The sequence below is a fragment of the Phyllopteryx taeniolatus genome, chromosome 10 (assembly GCF_024500385.1).
Source record: "Phyllopteryx taeniolatus isolate TA_2022b chromosome 10, UOR_Ptae_1.2, whole genome shotgun sequence".
Classification (NCBI taxonomy): domain Eukaryota; kingdom Metazoa; phylum Chordata; class Actinopteri; order Syngnathiformes; family Syngnathidae; genus Phyllopteryx; species Phyllopteryx taeniolatus.
In genome coordinates this window covers 26,303,536-26,325,393 of record NC_084511.1, presented here as the reverse complement: position 1 = coordinate 26,325,393, position 21,858 = coordinate 26,303,536, and the positions used below count along the sequence as shown (strand labels likewise).

At 41.4% G+C, this 21,858-nt stretch overlaps 1 protein-coding gene across 13 annotated transcripts in view; it reads left to right on the top strand.

Moving 5' to 3' along the window:
- rapgef2b (Rap guanine nucleotide exchange factor 2b) overlaps positions 1-21,858 on the top strand; it is a 102,821-nt gene that overhangs the window by 35,916 nt on the left and 45,047 nt on the right. For 11 of the 13 annotated variants that reach the window (XM_061786829.1, XM_061786827.1, XM_061786833.1 and 8 more), the window contains exons 4-6: positions 33-116; positions 8,646-8,721; positions 11,624-11,791. In XM_061786829.1, coding sequence (XP_061642813.1) covers positions 33-116; positions 8,646-8,721; positions 11,624-11,791 — 328 coding nt within the window. Of the gene's footprint in view, positions 1-32; positions 117-3,046; positions 3,244-8,645; positions 8,722-11,623; positions 11,792-21,858 lie in introns of those variants that run through there. The other 2 variants (XM_061786837.1, XM_061786836.1) reach the window with 2 other exon arrangements.

The following is a 21,858-nucleotide window of genomic DNA, read 5'->3' as shown; positions in this document are numbered from 1 at the left end:
CTAATCTTCTTTTGTTTTTTATCGTTTTACAGCCCTGACGACATCGGAAGCTGCTGGTACATCCTTTTGTCGGGCTCAGTCTTCATCAAGGAGTCCATGTTCCTGCCCAGAAGCAGGTACGTTATCCACCATTTTGTTTTGGGGGCTTATTAAGTGTTATTTTTCCGTGGTTGTCTTCTCTGATTAGCCCCGTAGCAGTGTTGGGGGAGACTAAAAGCGGCTTTTGTTGTGTTAACCGACCGATGTGGGCGATCGTTTTTCTGTGTTGCAACACACAAAAGAGCACTCGGTCAGCCGGGTCGCGGTGTCGTGGGAGGGCGGGAGTCGCTCGCCGGTCATTCTCTAGATTCACATGAATGTGGGGAGGGGAACGTTTGAAAGCGGAAAATGTGCTGAAAAAACTTTTGAATAAGTTGAACGTGCACGTAAGCGGGGGGAGGATTTGCAGGTATTGAGACGTCTTCCTTGAGCTTTTAATGACGCGATGGCGTTGAGTTTCAGACGGGTTTCCTCATCCGCCTTCTGTCGGCGCTTCTCCGCGCAGCCGACCGACAATGAATGACTCTTTAAGTGAAGAAGTTTGTAGCCCAGATAAGCCAAGCCTGACAAAAGGGTGACACACATTCACAATGCGATTACATACGCGCTACACTAACAGAGGGGAGATTGTCAAATTTTAAAAATAACATAATTTACCACATAAGTTATGTCGAAGCTTATTTATACTGCGATACTGTATGCCAAAAAATCACGACTAGGTGGTGGTTATTAGGAAAAGTGTAACACCAGCAGTTTGGCTTCTTTTTAGGAATGTGCCACCTGAATAATGTGTTCTTTTTGGGAAAGTGCAACATCAATCTTCTTTTTTGGAAAGTACAATATCAGTTGTTTGAATTTTAGAAGTACAACCTCAGTAGTTTTCCTTCTTTTTGGGAAAGTGCAGCATCACTTGTTTTATTTTTAGGAAAGTACATCATCAGCGGTTTGTCCTCTTTTTAGGAAAGTACGACATTATTTTTTTCTTTTGTTTAGCATTTATTAATTTGTCTTGTTTTATTAAAGTGCAACATCAAAAGGCTTTCTTCATTTTAGCAAAATGCAAAATCAGTAGTTTGTCATCTTTTTAGGAAAGTGCGACACTGATCGTCTTTTCAGAAAAGTGGAAAATCAATAGTTGGTCATGTTTTTGGGAAAGTGCAACATCCGTAGTTTGTGGCCTACTGTATTTAGGAAGGTTTCTCAATGGCCTATGCTTCTGCTATTTAAATGCCACTGGAAGTTGTGTTTTGTATGTGTGCATTTTTTTCCTTTTTTTTAATGTGTGGATAACCTCTCAGAACTTAAAAAAAAAAAAAGGAAGCTTAAAATATATTTGGTAACCAGTACAAATCCAAGCTAGCCATATTTAATTTTTAGTTTAGTTTACTTTTAGTGACAATTATTGGTAAAGCGTTGTATTGCACTTGGATTAAATGTTTCCCTAACACGTTACCTGTACGGTATTTAAACGTTTTGACAATCGAAGTTGGAACGGCCTCCTCCGCTCTTAAATCTTTAAGAGAAGTCCCCCAAAGAAATGTAGCAGTAATGAAATAGCATTCCACTCATACTCATCTGGTTTCACTTCCCACATTTATTGACTTTTATCATCACTATCAGCTGACTGGCGCTGGTCTGGTCTTTAATTCATAGAAAATACATCACTTCCTGTCAAGGCAAGTCAAAGCAAATTACATTGGCACTAAGCCAAGGAATGTTGTGCCATGACCTGCTGGGGTAAAGGTGAGCAGAGTTCACGGCGTTTCTTGTCAGTCACTATGCGGCAACACCAGGACCACACTTTTAATTTTTCATTTTTGTTCTCTCATCACCCAAGAATCTTAGTCATATTCCAGTAAATTTGCTTTGAAAGTGTATGCAGACAAAGTGTTGGGATATGGGCGTAGCACCAACTGTGCTGGAATGCGGCGCTTAATATAGTGTGTGTAATGTCGTGTGTGAGAGTAAATATGTTGGGATGATTTTGTCACATTTTGGTCATGTTGACATGATTAGACATGATATCTTCGCTTGCAGCAAACATTGTTTTGACTTTTTTTGTTTGTTTTGACAGGGTACGCCGGTGAGCGTGCATTAGTCATGTTTTGGTCATGTTGGCATGGTTAAACATGATGTCTTGACTTGAAACAGGCTTTATATTGACTTTCAGCTTTGTTTTGAGGGGGTTTGCGGGCTTGTCTCGGCGGTGCCGCCATATTGCTATCTGTTATCATATTTTTTCCTTCCTACTCTTTGACTGGCCGTTACTCATATATTTAGTTTTTAAATGGAATGTTTATTGACCAAGATCCAAGTCTGATGAGTTAGATTAATCAAGTAATTAATCGTCTAGTCTACTCAACTCTTGGTGGTTTTGCAGCATAGACCTTACCTGAGAGGTATTCTGCCAAATGTTCTCTTTTTGGTACTTCCAGTACCTCTGTATGATACATTTTCCTACATGAATGTAAGTTTGCCATTATTTAGGATTATTTGCACCTGAAACAAAAACATAAAACCTGTTAAAAATGGGAAATCAAGAGTGGGAGACTGAATGTGTTATATTTGTAACATTTTGATCATGTTAGCACGATTAAACATATGATGGCTTGGATTTAAACAGGCTTTGTTTAGATTGTTTTGAGTTTTGTGGGTGCTCTGAAACGCCAACTAGGTGGGGTTCACGTGGGGGTAGCTTCAAAAGCTTCACAAGGCATCATCATTCCGGTTGATTTACTGTTTTTACAACATTCACGAGTAACTTCTGCGGAATAGTGGGAGAATTCTACTCTCCCCGCCCTGCCTTCCCCCCCTTCACAAATTACACACTCCACCCTCTTGATTCCCTCGTAGCAGGAAGTGAGTCGTACAACGGAATGCCGGCTGCGTAGCGCATCACTGGGGAGGCAGGGGGTGGGGTGGGGGTGGGGGGTGGGGCTGGGGGTGAGGGGGGGGGGGGTGGGCGTAAAGGGGGCTGAGCCATTGGACGGAGGCTGATCCACTAGCCACACACACTCATTCTCATAGTAGTGGTGACGGGGTGTACACGGTGGGATATACTCCACAGTCTCTAGACCTGAAACATGCCCGCGGGACTTAACTGAGGGACTAACCTTGCGGGATATATCCGGCGGAGGCGTAAGGACGATCGTCTAATCTTCCACGGTGGCGACGTCACTCCGGCAACAGCGTGGTGGCGGGTGGGTAAGCATCAGTTACATCCCCGTGCCGTGGAAAAAGTGGTTGGGGATGTTAAAATGTGAGCCCAGGAGCAAGTAAAGCGTTCAAAGGCACGGAACGCACAGCGGGAGCTATTTTGGATCTGGAGTCGAGCACGTTTTTGAAGCCAAACGTCAAAAGACGTGGGTCCTTGCTGCGGGAGATGCACGGCGCAGCGGCAGTTGACTGATGCCAACTAGAAAAGTTCTTTCTTTTCTTCTCTTCTTCTGTCTGCCTTTTATATAGATTTTACAATACTGGGGTGTTTAACAATACAAGCAAATATATAGATTGTACCTTTGTGGATTTAAGGTCACAAATAATGTGTACATTCCACAAAAATTGCATACAACAGTGTAAATCGTTTTAGGAAAGTGCAACATCAATAGTCCGTCTTGTTCGGAAAGTGTAACGTCAGTAGTTTTTCTTCTTTTTAAGACAGTGCAGCATCAACTTTGTCTTCATTTTAGGGATGTGCATAGTTGTGCTTCCTAAATATTTTGAAAGTGAAACTTAAATACTTTTTTTTACATCACTGAAACGAATAGTGATGTTTAACAGTATGACAGACGTGATGATTTGGTTTGCGTTCGGCAGAGCGAGGGAGCAAAAAGCAAAAGCAGCTTAGTCATCTTGGTCACTGGCCTATTTCGGGGAGCTAAAAGTAGTCACACGTCCATTGTAAATTCTCGCCAGTGGGGTATCAGCATCTATTCTGGAAGGTACAAACCGTGAGCTATCTGCTTCCACGTGGTTGGAGGAATTGTGTTTACAAAGGTGCAAGGCGGTTGGGTGGTCAGCTGCCACCCTGAGGGTGGGGGTTGAGGGGTGCAGTGGTATCAAATCCAGGTTTTCATTCTCCTCGTCTTGCATAACCAGCAGGATTAATCTTTGTCATTCTTAAAGGCCCTGGTGGGTTAAAAAAGATGGTGTACCCTCTTACCGCACCGCTAAACGGCTTTGCTGAGATCCCCGCCCCTCCTCGCTTCCCTCCCTTTCCGTCCACCCTCTTCCAGCCGGGATTAGGCGCTGCACCGGTCGAGTCGCCGACAGCAGAACGGATTTGAGGCTTTGGCGGTGCGCCGTCGGGCTCACAGACCGAAAAGACGGCTGATGTATGCGCTGTGACATTCCTGACAACCCAGGCGTGTTGTATAACAGGAGGTCGGTGGTGGTACAAGGCCGCCAAGGGGGTGGCGGTCACGTGATCGAGCCGTAAACTCATCTGTAAATAAGACGCCGACTGAATGATGCAGTCTGATGACAGTGAGGATCCAGCTGAGCAATCTATTTGACTGCATACTTGTGCCCTCGAGCAGTGATTCCCAACCGGGGCACCAGCATAGATCATAAGGGGTGCCTCAGGAAATGATCCAAGTTCACTTCATTTGTCAGAAAATCATTTATTAATTACAAATATGTCTATGGTTTCATCTGTCGATGCCAGTGATGTGTAGTGACAGGCAGAACAATTAAATGGTCTTCCATTACCTGGCCGAAGGTACAAGTAACCTGTTGCCATTCATACAACACGGCATGGCATCCTCCGAGTATATTATATTTACTAAGTCAATTTGTGGGTAACTTGAGGTGAGATCATTATTATTTCAGTATTCATACCATTTGTGACATTTTGGTGGCGCGTTTTAAGATTTTCAACAAAGGTTGGAAAAAGGAACTGAAGTTAGAGTTTGGGTTATGTGTGAGCAGTTGGGGTGGATGTTGGTGTTTGGGTTCAGAGTTGGGTTTAGGCGAAGTAGGGTTTGCTTTAGGAGTTAGGATTTGGCACTAGGGGGTAGCATTAGAGTAAGGAATCAGGTTAGGGTTTTGAATTTCAAAACGTATATTTTAGCAATCAATCTGAGCGATTTGCTTTCCCTTAACTCAAGTTATTATTTTTCAAAATTCAGTCCTTTGGGGTTAAGGTTGGTTTTAGACTTTGGGTTGGTAGTATGAGGATAGGTATAAACTTTGGGTTCGGGGATTAAGGGTTGGAGTTGGTGTTAAAGTCACAATTTGGGTCGGGATTAGACATTGGAAGTTGGGTATTAGCTTTGTGTTAAGGGTTTGGGTTAGGCATTTGGGTTTAACATTGGATTTAGGGTTGAAGTTTTGGTTAGGTTTAAGATTGGAGTTGTGGCTATTTTCTATTGTCGTCTAACAGTATAGTATTAATGAGTGACTTTTGGTCACTGTGAATGGGATACAACTTTGCCCTGAAAAATCTATGAATGAAGCATTTGTACTACCGAACGACGACTAAAATGCAGGCTGTGTGAGAATGGTAGCTGTGCTATATATTCTAAAACAAGGAACCAACTCCATTGTCAAGCAGTTTTGTGTTCGGTATTCTTTCTGGAAGCGTTTCCAGTCGTGATTTGAATGTCGACGCAAAGATGACCAAGGTCATTGCTTTAAGTTTCCTGCAGTGTAACCTTTAAGACATTCATCATCAATCTACGAAGGACACAATAAAAAACATTCTCAATGCTGTGATATTTTTTTGCTTCATCAACATCCACATCCATCAGAACTGTTACATACAGGCTGTATTCCCACTGCGCAAAACACACAACGTTGTTGGCTTAACAGAGCTTTGCATCCGGATGTCAGCTGGTGATGCATGACAATTGCGATTTAATCTTTTTGCAGAGTTATGCGCTCTTCTCAAAAGAGTTATGATCCGCACCAGTATCTGGCACCTTTCGTATTGCCGTCATCCTCTTATCTGCTCTCGCTCCATCCCAAAACATATCCTTACATGGCAAATAAACGCAGCTGGTATCATAAACATGAATTATTACATTACTTTAGCCCAGTGCATCATTAGAAGAGCAAGAAATTGTGTGTCAATGCTGAAAAGCTGATGCTTTACTGATAGAAAGTTGACATGCTAATAGTTGGTATGCTAACACAAAGCAAGATAGCAACCCAAGTACAAAAGGGTTGAGGCAGATTATTTTGAATTTAAATCTTGCCTTGTATTTACTTAAAATGAAAACTGATAGAATGCTCACATATAGCAAGATAGCACCTTCAGTCAAACAAGTCCTAAGATTGATCGATAAGGGTATTGCATCATATCCTATATTCAGGCACTGTTGTCAATGACAATTGCTAAAAGCTAATATACTAATGTAGGCAGATTTATGAGGTTTTAAATCTTGTCCTGAATTGACAAAATGTTCAAATGCTGGCAAGCCAGCATACAGAAAAATAATAACTTGAGTTAAGGGAAAGCAAATCGCTCAGATTGATTGCTAAAATATACGTTTTGAAATTCAATCTGACGCTCTCACTGTGCTCTGAGAGTGCAGTCCATTTTCTATGAATTTACGATGGAGTGTGTTGGCCATTGGCAGGGATATGTCACTCTTTCCGCCATATTGAATGTGTCAGTTCTGCCTGTAAACATCTCGTCCTGCCTGACGCTCCAGCCGCTCTTTCTCCTCAATCAGAGTGGCGGGAGTGCGCTCCGGTACTTCGAGTATGGCACTCTGAATAACCGAATGGCACACTCCAGCAACGCTCTTTACATAATGAATGCCACCACACTTCAGTTGTACAGCCGGGTTCACGACCCTGGTCCTGCATGCTTCTTCTCCTGTCCTTGTCCTGTTCTATCTTGTCCTGTCCTTCCCTCACAGGGTGTAGCACTACAGCCCCATCCAACACTCATATTTAACGTTTCATTGTTGTAGATAATGTAATGATTTACTTCTCTCATCCTGTTTACAATTAGTGCTTTGTCTTTTCTTTGTTTCTCTCTCCCTTCGAGAAACTTTTTTCTGTTCGACTGATCAAGTCTGATTCTCAATAAACCACAGCGGAAGCTTAAAAACTCCACTGTGACACAGCTTTTGCTGTCTTTCTGATTGCAACACTAGTGTGAAATGTCCCTGGCACTCCAATCCCAAGCAGTGAACTGTTAAATTTTAAGAAATTTGCCCCAAATAATACCTGCATTTGATCACATTTTCATAGTACTTTTTGATTAACTAAATTCTGAATATGTAAAATGTGTGCCCTGGCTCAGTAAAAGTTGGGAAACACAAGTTTTTGGAGCCACACGGGTCCATCAGTTATTGAGTCGCTAGAGTTTATCTGACGAGTAGATCAGCTAGTTAATGACACGCGGCTCGCGTTCTCAATGAAGACGCGTCTTAAAAGCGACAAAGATGTCCTTGTGTCCCGACAAAGGCGACCTTCTTCATCAAACCCGCCCCAGGATTTCCACAGCTGCCGCTGCTGCTCTTCTTTGGGATATTTTGGGTCTTTTAATACATTCTTACTGCTGCATTACGAGCTGTGAGTACAAATTGTGACATCACGCTAGTGGACCTTTCCAGAGGCGGGTAGGCGGGTGTTCCCGTTTGGGGGTTGGGGATCCCAACTTGAATGCTGATCTTGGAGTGTCTTGATACAGAAATTTCGTAATGAATCTGTGAAAAAGTCAGAAGGGAAAAGAGGCTTCAAACAGACTGTAATTCCAGAGGTGGGAGTAACTCACATATGTGCAAAACATAAGCACGTCTCAAATATTAACCTTCAAATTTCAAGACGGTCCCAAGCTATTGTAGCAAAAATCAAGCAAGTCAAGTCCCCACTAAATTTAAAGGAAGTAATTACCCAGGTTAAGGTTATACATGTAAGTCAAATCATACACTCTTGCTCAGTCACAATATATATTCACACATTAACCACTCTGCACACGGTGTCTTTATGGTACTTGTGTTTGTTAGCTATATACAACACTTACAATCACCCCAATTTTTTTTTTTTTTATGGTCCCAAAGCAGTGTCTACAATGTCGATTGCGTCCTTGTCTTCTCAATTCAATGCATAACATGCATGAAACTTGTTTGTCAAGCTATCTGTTGGCTAAACTGTGACGTAGGCACATTTGTACTGGGGGCAGCAGTGGTCATCTCCCACGTCAAAGGTAGTGGGCTCGATCCTTGACTCCTGTGACCATGTCCAAGTATCCTTGAGAAAGATACTCAACCCCCATTTGCTCCTGATGCTGTGTCATCAATAGGAGAATGGGGAGCGCTTTGATTACATTGAAGGAAGAAAAGCGCTATACACGTGAAAGCCCATTAAACAGGCCGCGCGTTTGTCCAACACCACAATATTTTTGCTCACGGTCATCATACCGCCAGAATCTGATACCGGCCCATGCCTACTGTGAGTTTAACGTAGCTTACTTTGTGAGTTTTATCATGACATATTAAGTTAGATGTCTGTGATGGTTAATCGTGATTCCAATATTGATGAAAATAATCGTGCAGCGCTACTACAATGGGAGAAACGGAATTTCCTTGTCTGTACGTCAGTTTTTGATGATCTCATATTTTTAATTTTTTTTTTTTTTAATTTTGGGGCAGCTTCGGCAAGCGATCGGCAGGCAGCCTGAGACGTGGATGTGAGTGCATCGTCCTGGAACCCTCAGAGATGATTGTGGTGAGTCTTCCCGACCAAAACGTCTGTGGACAAGGCACATTTAACAGTGTCCGTGCTGGAATGCGTTGGCTGTTTGTGGTTGCTCAAGTCCTACAGTAAAATACGTGACTCAGTTATGTAGAAAGACCCATCCATCCATTTTCTGTACCGCTTATCCTCACTAGGGTCGCGGGCGTCCTGGGGCTTATCTCGACTATCTTCGGGCGAGAGGCGGGGTACACCCTGAACTGGTCGCCAGCCAATCGCAGGGCACTTAGAAACAAACAACCATTCGCGCTCACATTCACACCTACGGGCAATTTAGTCTTCAATCAACCTACCATGCATGTTTTTGGGATGTGGGAGGAAACCGGAGTACTCAGAATCATCTTTATTTTTCCAAGTATGTCCAAAAAAAGCAAAAACCACTCCAAAGACCACAAGACTTTCAATGCAGCTATTAGCCCACCAACACACATCTGTTTAGGATAATAGCGTGTGAAAAACATTTTTTTTAGGTTCGCGCAATACAAAATTGTGTTTAACGATGACAAAAAAAAATGTGTCCTAGGTTAGTTGAAGACTCTAAATTGATGGTTACAAAAACAATGACGTTCGGGTCAATGAAAAGTCAAAGCTGTCTTTGACGTTTCCGAAAATGTACGCTAGGCTCGACTATAAAGTGTCTTTGATGCTTTGTTGTTGAATGTATGCTAGGTTCGTTGAGCATGATTGTTCACAAAAAATGTATGTCAAGTTCATGAATAAATAAATCGTCTTTGATCTTTACAAAACGTACGTTCGTAGTTTGTTAATGTTGACAAAAAATGTATATTAGGTTGAAGACGAAACTGTCTTTCATGTTCATCAATATGTACGTTAGGTTAATAAAGACTAAATTGATGTTTACATATATGTACGCTGGGTTAATTGAAGACTCAACATTGTCTTTGTTTATGAAAACATTTAGGTTTGGTTTGTAATTTATCTTTGATTTATGTTGCGTTCGTTGAAGATAAATGTCCACTGAGTTCGCATGACTTTTTCAAACCGACGTTCTCCATCTTACTTTTTTATTGTCATGTTCGTGTAATGGTAGCCTGTCGAGCTTCTTCTCTCCAAGCATTTGTGTGCGATGCTACCAAGTAACAGCTGGCCGGCAGCGCGTCAGATTGCAGCAGATCCCGCTAATCTCCCTTTCACATGCCGTAATTGCTGCGCAGGATGTGTGTTGACTGAGCTATCATTTGAACACAGCACACCCCCACACCCAGCGCATCCCCCTCTTGTAAAAATAACACTCGCTGCTGCAGACTCTGTAATCTGTAATAGGTGCTATCCAGACCTAAAATTGCTGCTGTAGAATGTCTATGGTGCCGGAAAAGATGATCCCTAACTTTGAAATGTACACACAAAAACAACAGGGGGGGGGGGGGGGGGGGCGCTCTCGATTTGCATGCGCAGAGATTTGCAACCAGAGACGGTTGTCATGGCAGCGGAAGAGGGAGATTTCAGTGGCGTAATCCCAGTCGCTGTCGGAATGTGAAGCAATCAAAAGAAAAAAAAAAGAAAAAAGACAATTCAGGTACCGATGACTGGCTATCGTTTATGCTCTAAATCTTCCACATTCAACTTTGACTACTAAAGTGTTTTAACCCTCACAGCCTACCTTGTCTTATTACATATAGAAATATATCGTGTCTGGTTATTGAAGACTAAATTGTCTTTGATGTTTACAAAAATGTATTTTAGTCATTGAAAACTGAAAGGTTGATTTTTATGGGTCATTTTCAGATTTAATAGCGTTGAAAACATATTTATTTATTTTTGTTGGAATTTGGCAAATTTCTTTGATGCTGCTTTGGTTTTATATGGGTAAATGTCTCCCATGCTGAAACAGCCATGCTTGAAGTAATGTTGACAATTTAAAATTTTAGGCCATGATAGTAAAGACAATCAAGTCATTTCTGCACAGAATTTCTGATACTTGTGTGGGAAAAAACATAGGTAATTTTCATGTATGAAGAACAACAACTTTATTCAATAAATAATCAAAATCAGCAGTGAATATAAAGGCTAAACTTTACCAAAATTCTGCCACAGCTTTTTTTATTTGGTAAAACGCATCGACAGAGCAAATGGTGGTGGCCCGAAGACAGAAGTGCATAACAGTAAAGGCATAAACAGCTTCATGGCAACCATGTTGCACAATTTCCATGTGCTCCCCTTTAAACTTTGCAGATACAAGTGCCTACATGAGCCTAACAAATCATTAAACCCACTCTTGTTTTTTTACGTTTGTAATAACGGTAAAGACATGCAATTTCTCTTTCTCAAATTCACACATACTGCAGAAATAACACCATCTATTTGCGTTAGTTTTCATGGAAAATGCATTTTAAGCAATAGGAGAAAAATCCTATATACTCAAAAGTTTAAGTAGCATCTTCAGAAAATTTCTTTTGGCACACATAACAGTAAAGCATTAAAAGTGTGAAGAATATCACTTTGTAACATTCCCCCCCCCTGTAAAACAGTCCCTTTTGAATGATGATGACTGTCAATAGTTAAAAATACTCAGATGAGTAAAGTATAAATTGTGTTTTGAAATGTATGATAGGTTCGTGACAGGGGTTTCCTGAGTTTGTTGTCTTTGTTATTTTTGGGGGGGACAAAAACAGACATAGAATTCCAGACGATCCAGTTTTCTTAGACATTTGGAAAAACTAAAACCTTTCAATTGAAGACTGCCTCCCCAAAAATTTCGTTTGAGCATTCCACATTTCCCTTTAAAAAGAGGGGCTGGAGGGAAACGGTAGAACACGTGTTTGTGAGGGGTGGGACGTGGGCAGGAGGGGGCTCGCGGACACCCCCGATCCCACCCTGGCATCCCTCCTAACGGCCTCCTCCGCACGGTTCCCAGGTGGACTATATGGATGAGAATGAGGAGTACTTCCAGAGACAAGCTTCCCACCGCCAGTCCCGCCGCCGCTTCCGGAAGATCAACCAGAAAGGGGAACGGCAGACCATCATTGACACAGTGGATCCGTACCCTGCTGGGAAACCGCCCATAGCCCGAGGGTACCACACGGTGAGTTTGGGAGGTGGGGGTTGGGGGCTGCTGGTTTTTCTGCGCTTTTAACCTTCACTCTGCTGGATCACTGCTGCTGCTGTGTTCTTGTTTGTGCTATTGTGGAGGTTTTTTGAAGTAGCTCAGCTCACCCTGGTAGTTTGTTGTTGTTGGTGATCTTCCTTGCTAGATGATCCGTGTTGGTCAAGTGTCTTTTAACAACTCGTTTTGTCAGCTTTCCCCGTAGTTTTTGCGTGAAAGTGTGTTTGTGCATGGTTGTGCCGCTACGTGATCATTTCTGCTCGTTCCTATATATATATATATATATATAATATATATATATATATAGAGAGAGAGAGAGAGAGAGAGAGAGAGAGAGAGAGAGAGAGAGAGAGAGAGAGAGAGAGAGAGAGAGAGAGGCGTTGCAAATGAAGGTCAAGTTTCATGTTGTTTTGAAGTCATCCTTATCCGATCTCACTGGGTTTACTGTTTGTAAACAGCTGAAATAAACACCATGCTTCAAAGAAGTAAACAAAAACCATTACTGCCTGCCTATCTACCTTCTAGAGCTAGCATGTGGAACCTCAGTCATTGTTCGCATTGACAGTGGTGAATGACTAGCAAATCACAATCGAATCGTTACTATTCCAAAATAAAGACGTCATTGTCCAACAAATGAAAAATCCTATTCGCCCAAATGCAAGTTATTTAGTAGGAATTGCTTGGTCCATTTCTATCAGCACTGTATCGTGCAGTTAGTCATCAAGCAATGCCCACAATTGTAAAAATGCATCTTGCTTGAAGTGTTGTGTGTTATTTGGGCAAGTGTCTCTGTTGTGGTGACCCTGCGTGCGACTCAGACAGTGACCCGACGGTGAGTTGGACAGCTCCACAGTGAAGTGGCCTGCGACTCGTGGCTAGGCTAATAGTTATTAGCCGCTAGTGGCCTTGTGGACCAGCTGTTGACCGGTGTTGGTGCCGTCCAATACACCACAGCTTTGCTCTATGCGTCATGCGTAGAGCCACACAACAGAGACACTGAAGGAAACCGTTTATTACATTCGCTAGCCCACGAGCTAGCGAGCTAAGGAGCCAAGGATATCGCTTGACCATGGAGGATTCGTCCAAAACGTCAGCGCCTCACTCAGATACATGGAAATGATAACTGTTTATTACCATAACCACCTTCAGTCAGTAGCTGACGAGAGACACTTGAGCACACAGCGTACAAGCGAACGCATTTGATTGACAGGTGAAGGGCTGTCTCCAGCGCCTTCAGCGGACATGCCCCCACAGTCCTGCAGCTTGATTTTTCATGATTTCAGAGCCTTGTTTTACATTAATGAAGATATGGCCTCTTTGGTGCATGTTTAAATATATACTGTATGCCACATTTGAATTTTGGAGCTACTTTGGATACACAGTAATCTGCATTGCACTGTACTGCGAGGTGAAAACAATGTTTTGAAGAGTCTTCTCCTCCTTTCTGGGAATAGTGAAGTGCTCTCACAGCGTGCAGTCTGTGCACAGTGCCTTTCCTGTTCTGCACAATTTCACAGCATTCCGTACATTCCCGGCGTGTACCCGATCCCTTCTGGAACGCTGTGAAACACACACACACACACAAAAAAGGGAAGAATGCGGTAAAGGGCTGGGAGGCCGCGCCTGTTTTCCTAAATTTAGAGTATTTTTTTGTCATGTAAAAGGCTCGACACTCAACTTTCTCATGGCCACTTGTCTCCCGTCACACGCTGCACATGAGTGAGGGGAGGAATGGAGAGAAGAAGGGAGGGCACCATGGCAACCAAACGGTGATGAGGAGAAACTGAGTGGATGCTAATCTGACATTGCCGCCTAATCTGCGGCGTTTTGGAATGCGAGCTCGGAAGTCTTAGCCACGGAGAAGGCAGCTGGGAATCATAGACACTCTTAACAACACCCAACCCCCCTCAAAAAAAAAAAAAAAAAAAAATGTTCAACTTAATTTAGCCCAAAAATTAGTTTGTTGTTGATTTTTTTTTAAATTGTAAGTAATTGCCACTGTATAATAATGTGATTTAGTAATATATAAATACATTAAAAAAATTATTTTTATATATAAATTGTGTAATTATTCATATGTTTTTTAAAAAATGTTTTACTAGCCAATATTTTTATTACTGCATTTTCAATTTGTTTTCATCCATTGTAATCACATGGAAGAGGGTTTAAACCCCCTATTTTGCTTGCATTAGCATCAATGCTAGCATGACTGTTCAGCATTGTATTAAATTATTTGTAAATATTTTTTGTTTTATTATTAATTAAAATCAAAAGTTGAAACCTAGTTTTGATTTTAGTATTGGGGTCAACGCAAACGTTATTGTTCAGCTTTATTACGTAAATGATTGAAGGCAGATGGATCTTTGTCGAGCAAGATATTTTTAAAAATATATTTCTACATTTAATCTCTATCTATTTTTTTATTCACATCAAAAAGTTGCATCTTCTGTTTTTTTTCTTGTTTTTTAGCATTAGCATCAGTGTTAGCATTACTGTTCAGCTTTATCACTAAAATGAAATCTTATTGTATTTTAATGATTTTGTTAATTCTGTATTATCTGTTCAGGTTATTTTGTATTTTTCTTTATTATTCTATTTCCATTGATTTTTATTAATTAAAAATGAAACTTGAAACCTTTTATTTTGACGTTAGCATTGGCGTAGATGCTAATGGCACTATTCAGCGTTACCACTAAAATGAATGCAGACAACCAATTTTATAGTATTTTAATTATTATATTATTTATTTTTGTATTGTCTGTTCCTGTTAGTTTATTTACTTATGTACTAGCATCGATGCTAACTTTACTGTTCAGTATTATCACTAAAATGAAAAAAGGCAGATGATTCTTTGTCAACCAGCTTTATTATTATTATTATTATTATTACATATTTTAAATGTATTGAGTTTAATCCTCTTGTTTTGATTTTAGCTTTAATGCTGTTTAGGGTTTATACACCGAAAACTTCCGCCTTTTCCAGTCTTCTGTTGACTTCATCCTGTTTTATGGCGTATTTCAAGAACTTCTGTGTAAAATGATTTTTTTTCTTGGCTAGTGAGTCATAAAATTCCACATTTCCCAATCCTTTCACGCTTAGTTTTCTGTTCACGCTCCCTGCAAAGCTCGAGTTCATTTGGAATGTTTTGATAACTTTCATCTCTTTTTTTCTTTTCATGGCTCCCAGGAATGCAATAAGGTACCATACATGTCACTATTAATCATGTCTTGTATGTGTGTCTGTGTGATTCCTAGCTGTATGTTCTTAGCACCTTTAAAAAAAATACCTTCCATTCCATCCAGCTAGATAAGCCCACACTCTACTTCTGTTGTGATAAAATGTCTGCCCATTCGTCTTATCCGCTTTTTGATCCGCAGTGGTGGCTCGACTGAGAACATATGGCGAGGGTGCGCCGGTGTGGCTCGCGGGGGCCTGTTAACGGGGATATAATGCAGCCATTTAGCTGATTGAGAAACGTGTCAATTGTTTTTGAATGGCTTCAGGCGGTTAACGTTGAAATGTATTTTCAAGTATGTGGGTATGGTATCAGTGGTGGGTATCCAAGCATGACACAGCTGTTTAATGGATGCTTTAATGGTTGTTGGTTTTTTTAATGTCGGAAAACACTCAATGTGACAATGTTTGTTTTCTGAGTCCCGAACACAAGCCCACCAAAACTCATTTAGTAGTTAAGAAAAATAATACCTCCCACCATATTCACTGATCAATTGACTGAACATCAGTTCTTCCAAATGTGCTCCAATTGGAAGCAGTTATCATCGATCGATGGGCGATGTTAAATTGTGAAGATTTTTTTCCGTAGCGCCGTTTAATGTGGGCTGAGCTTGGTGTCGAAGTATTATGCTAATTTTGAGGATTTTCGGAAAGTTAGCGAAAAACCAACCCCTGACTCCAGTTTCACCGTTCCACATGAAATTTGGTGGACATATATATCATAAAAGAATGCCCGAAAATGTCTCAAGGATGCCTGTAGTTGAACAGGAATTCCATCATTTTAGGCAAATTTCCCAGACTTCAACGAACTCAGGCTCGATCGGAAGCAGATATTGTAGCCAGATGGGCAATGCTAAAATTGCCAAAATTGATGACGAGTGCAAACATTGAGATCACGTCTCATGTCGCTGTTTCCAGAAGTGTCTATCACTTACACCTGCCGCGAGACGGCCGACAACACACACGCCGCCGCTCTATTTTTAGTGCCGTCCTTTGTGACCAACACACGGCTCGCATACAAAAGCCGCCGCCGGTCTGTATATACGACGGAAGACGTTCTTGGCCATGAAAAGCAGAGTGATTGATTAGTGCTATTCGTCATGTGATCGCTGGTTAAAAATACATCAGATGTCTGCTGTACTGTAGCGTACATATACTTTAGTGTAAAAGTCGCTAAAATATGCAGATCCCACTTCACGCCCTACCTCGTTTTGTGCTTATTTATAGCACACGATCAAAGATTAAAGCCAGGATAGAAATAGAAGAGATATTTTGGGATGAGTGCCAAAAATGCAAATTAGGTGGGGGTGTGGGACTGGGATGCGGCGTCCATTTCCTATCCCGCCGCTGCAGCCTGACATTTGACGTGCTTTTCATGTCGCTGTTGACATTCAGCTGTTATTTTTTTTTTAAATTATAAAACGAAATGTATTTTCAAGAGGCTTGACAGATGACATTTTTAGATTCAGCGTCTGGGGGAGGTAATAATCACACACCGTTCTTATGTTGCGAATGTTATATATGTTAAACAGAAATTGTGGTCTTACAGCTGCAGGGATGAGAACATCAAAAAACAAAAATACCTTTATTCATATTTACACCATCAGGCAATAAGCAGCAGTGCATGTGGCAACTGTACATGAATAATATGTCGATAATCACTTTTCCACTTTGCATCAGTCCATCTTAGATGAGGTCGGGCCCAGAGAAGCCGGCTTTTCTGGGTGTTGTTGATAAATGGCTTTTGCTTTGCATAGGAGAGTTTCAAGTTGCACTTACGGATGTCGCGCCAAACTGTATTTACTGACATTGGTTTTCTGAAGTGTTCCTGACCCCACGTGGTGATATCCTTTACCCATTGATGTCGGTTTTTGATGCAGTGCCGCCTGATGGATCGAATGTCACGGGCATTCAATGTTGGTTTTCGGCCTTGCCGCTTACATGCAGTGATTTCTCCAGTTTCTCTGAACCGTTTGATTCTCTGGACCGTAGATGATGAAATGCCTAAATTCCTTGCAATTGTACATTGAGGAACATTGTCCATAAACTGTTCGACTATTTTCTCACGCACTTGTTCACAAAGCCCCATCTTTGCTTGTGAATGACTGAGCAATTTAGGGAAGCTCCTTATATAGCCAATCATGGCACCCACCTGTTCCCAATGAGCCTGTTCACCTGTGGGATGTTCCAAACAGGTGTTTCATGAGCATTCCTCCACTTTCTCAATCTTTTTTGCCACCTGTCCCAGCTTTTTTGGAACGTGCTGCAGCCATAAAATTCAAAGTTAATGATTATTTGCTAACAAAAAATAAAGTTGATCAGTTTGAACATTAAATATCTTTGTAGTGTATTCAATTAAATATAGGTTGAAAATTATTTGCAAATCAATATATTCAGTTTTTTATTTGTTTAACACAACATCCCAACTTCATTGGAATTGGGGTTGAATATATATATATATATATATATATATATATATATATATACCGCTATAAAAATATCAATATATAATAATTTGAGAAAAACAAACACCAGCAATGCATGGACAACAATACTTGCAGAAAGAATAGTCAGTAGCATTGTATTCAAGGAGTTTGTCATTCCAACGCGCATTTCCACATGATATGGCACGAAATTTGATACCCATGGTCCCAGATTAGCCCAGTGCGTCACAAGACTTCACAAGAAGTAAGTAAATAAAATCAATAAAACAAGATCAAAAATGTACTTATTTGCTGTTGTGAATGTGTGCAAAGGTGCAGATGCAGCAAGGATTTGGATGCAACAGAAATACAAATGCCATGATATTTCCATGGGCAACCGTACTTCGTGACGAATAAAGTGTGCCTCATGCAGGGATGACTAGACATCGGGAGGGTAAAGGAGGTGGGGGGACTGATGTCGGTGCTACAGAGCAATTTATACGTTCTTGTTCCTCTAGCCTGGTGGTCCTGCACCGGATACTCCGTAGCATTCTGCCTGATAGGAAAGGACGGAAGAAAAAGATGTGCGGCGTGTGTTGAGTCTTTGATGATGCAGACTGCCGAGAGCCCAGTTTCTGCATTTGCTGCTGAGGATGTCTGTGTGTCATTCTGGACGAATATGTTTGCCCTGGTTTCCTATTGTTATCATATTGCCATGCCTAACAGTTGTGCTTCATTTAGCCCACCGCATACGATTAACCCCAATAGTTAAAAGTCGTCCGCGCCTCAGTTAAGGTAGGAACATTTTGGCCCGGAGCAAAGCTAAACGACATCTGCATCGTGACCTAAGCGCACCTTGCTCTGCAACTCCAGTCGGAAGCTTCTAGTTACACATTAACCTCAAACGCGGTGGATCGGAAATAGCTGTGGATGATTTATGCTGCCATGCAGCGGGCGCTCGGGGCGGGACGCACGTTTGCCCCCACCGTCAACCTGCGAGAAATAAAAAAAACGTTTGCTGTCTACACGCTGAATTATTTCCAGGCAACAGCAACGTGATGAATGAAATGGTCCCTGGGGGCCGCTACGCAGTCTGGTTATTACGTCGTCTTTCTTGCACTAACAGTGCTGTTTAGATATGTCATTAGCAGGGTTACATAACTGCGCATCTTTTCTTTTTGTGGATGTTACGCCAGAGAACTTGGGAATTTTTGCTCATCTTGTATAAAATTTACATATTTTAGGAAAGTAGGATTGTCTTGAGGCGGCACAGTGGACGACTGGTTAGAGCGTCTGCCTCACAGTTCTGAGGATCGGGGTTCAATCCCCGGCCCCACTTGTGTGGAGTTTGCATGTTCTCCCCGTGCCTGCGTGGGTTTTCTCCGGGCACTCCGGTTTCTTCCCACATCCCAAAAACATGCATTGTAGTTTAATTGAAGACTCTCAATTGCCCGTAGGTGTGAATGTGAGTGCGGATGGTTGTTTGTTTGTATGCGCTCTGCGATTGGCTGGCAACCAGTTCAGGGTGTACCCCGCCTCCTGGCCGATGATAGCTGGGATAGGCTCCAGCACTCCCGCGACCCTTGTGAGGATAAGCGGGTCAGAAAATTGATGGATGGATTGTCTGGAAATTTAGGGGGGAAAAAAATCACACCCTGACACCAGGTTCACCGATTGACACAAAATTTGGTGGACACACAGAAAAGTCTCGAGGACCAAGTTCCGAAATTGAACGGGATGTCGGCCATTTTTCTTTATAACATCCAAAACGTAAATGTTGTTTTGCCATTCAGCTGAGTTGAGTTGGTGGGTACCAACCACAAAGGGGGGCAGGTTCTTGAATATGAATTCCAAAAACTACATCACACTGTCGGCGATTTCAAATCCACCCGTTTTGCGAGCTTTATGCCGTTTGTTGGCTTAAGCATTTAATCGACCAACCGCATAGATGTCAACCTTAAACCAGGTAAAACAGACTTATTTTCACCTAATGGTATATTATGCATAAAACAGGGAAAAAAATGGATTCTGATGGAAGTGGACCTCCAGACTTTTTTTGTGGACATGTCTAGCGTGCGCTAACTCACCCAAATGAGCCCCAATCAAACTCTGGTATCCTCGACAGATAATTTTTTGTTAGTTTGTCAGTTAGCGGTATTACAGGAGAAAGCTGTATTGTGGGGTTTTCCCAGTGTGAATATTATTTCTCTAATTTCAAGACATTAAAGTGATTTTCATGTCTCCATTAGGGTTCGCCTCATTAAAATCAAAAGCCCTTTTTAGGCAGACACCGCTTTGGCACCTCTTCTCATTCCATTAAACCAATAAGCCGCCACTGGAGGTCGTTACAGTGATTCACTCGCACTACTTACTGTTTAAGGACACAAGACGCTCGGTATGTGGTGATATTCCATACTGGATGATAAAATACTGACTTCCTGAATAGGGAGAGAACCTACTATATGTAGGCTGTGTATAAAACTCACAATTCATAATTTTGTGTTGCCGATCTGTTACACGTTCAAATTTGGCAGGAATTGGACAAAACCTTGAAGAAATGTTTGTCATTGAAGGACCCCGGGAAAAGCCGGCTTCAAGCCAAAATGGCAGACTTCCTGTGTCGTTTGGGGTCATAGCTTCTTGAGACTGTTCGTGGATCTACTCGCAATAGACATGCCTACCAAACTTCGTCCCGCTAAGTGAAAGTGACTTCGGGGGCTGAATTTTCAAAGAATTCCAGCAGATACTAAGATGGTCGCCTCAATTATAGAATTGTCCTTCTCCTCTATGTCTGTCAGTGTCGTGTGTTGACATAATTTCACACACCATTGAAGGTTTTATGGCCAGAACGCTACAAAACAGCCTCACATGGCAGCCATACTGGGATAACACTATTGACTACATTAGCTCATGTCTTTTTTTTGTCACTGCCTGTCTCTCTTCTTCTGGTTAGTCAAGGGGAAAAAGTGATTAATTGGCTTATTTAGCTATGAAAAAATGGAGGGGGAGGATCGTTAGGAGGTTAGATATTCCCTTGACATGACCCCCCCACCCCCAGCCCCCTTGTTGTTGTAGTGGTGGTGATGTAATGATATGCTGGGATACCAACCCTCCCTTCCTCACCACTTGAGCCCTTTTTTTGTTGTTGTTATGCGTGTGAAGCATTACATCATAGCATGGGGGGGCCCAGGCGAGAGGTCCCCACCCCCCCAACCCGCTTCCAAACATCAGCGAGCGAGGCTTTGTCTGCCTTGATGACAAGCTTCAGCCTGTCTGTCTGATTGGATGAGATGATAATACATTTTATTTATTTACAATGAATAGTACATAACACATAGTACAAGAACGAGGTATTTTTCTGTGTAAAATAATGCAGGCTTAATGTATGCCATAAACCATGTTATGTCATTGGAGCATAATGTTTTCCTTGACTTGGAAATGTACACGAGTAAATCGTTTAAAACCGGTATTTCTTCAAATGTTTGATTCTTTAAATGAAACTCACGTCATCACTGTATATTGAAATAGTGATATAATGCAAATAAATCGTATTGAATAAATTCAACATTAAAACTGAAATACACAAATTAAACCGTTAATATTTTGTCTCAAACTATTCACAGAGGGGCTTTTCGAAAAGTTTAATTGGATGAGAGAGTTATAATTGAATCTACGTGTATGTGTAATCATTGAAACTTCACATATAGTATCATGTGATATCATGTGATATATTAATCAAAAAGGAATTTTATCGGGTGATTTAGTGTCTGCTGTGTCTGGTTTGGCCTTTCCGCCATTTTGTTGCCTCTGCCAATGGCCATTTGGTTTGGAAAACAAATTTACATGAAACAGGATGTACGGGACTTGGGCCAAGGAAAGAATCCATTCAATTCTGGTACGCATCCCAAGATACTTTGTTAACATTGAGAGAGGTGTGCCTTGTTTACTTGCTAAAAAATAAATAAATAAAAGAGTTTACAATTTGCTGCCAATCCAAATTGGGATTGCTTGGCCTTGGCAGAGGTTATCATTCGCAATGTCATAAAAAGACCTTATTCAACATGTGTTAAGTATACATGGTTCATATTTGGTAGCACTAAGATGTGTTTTCAAGCTTCTTTTTTGGGACTTGACAGCAAAAGGATGAAATCTTTTTGAACAGATTTCAGGTTTGTCTTTGTAGCACCGCCGGAAATGGCCGTTTCAAACCAAAATGGCACACTTGCTGTGTTTTTTTGTTGTTGTTGTTTCTTTTTTTTTTTTTTTTTTTTTGCTCTTGAAACCTTTTGTGGGTCTACTCATGATAGACATGCATGCCGAATTTCAACTTGCTCTGTAGAAGCGGTTTTTGGGGGCTGAATTTTAAAAGAATTCCAGGGTGTGTTAAGT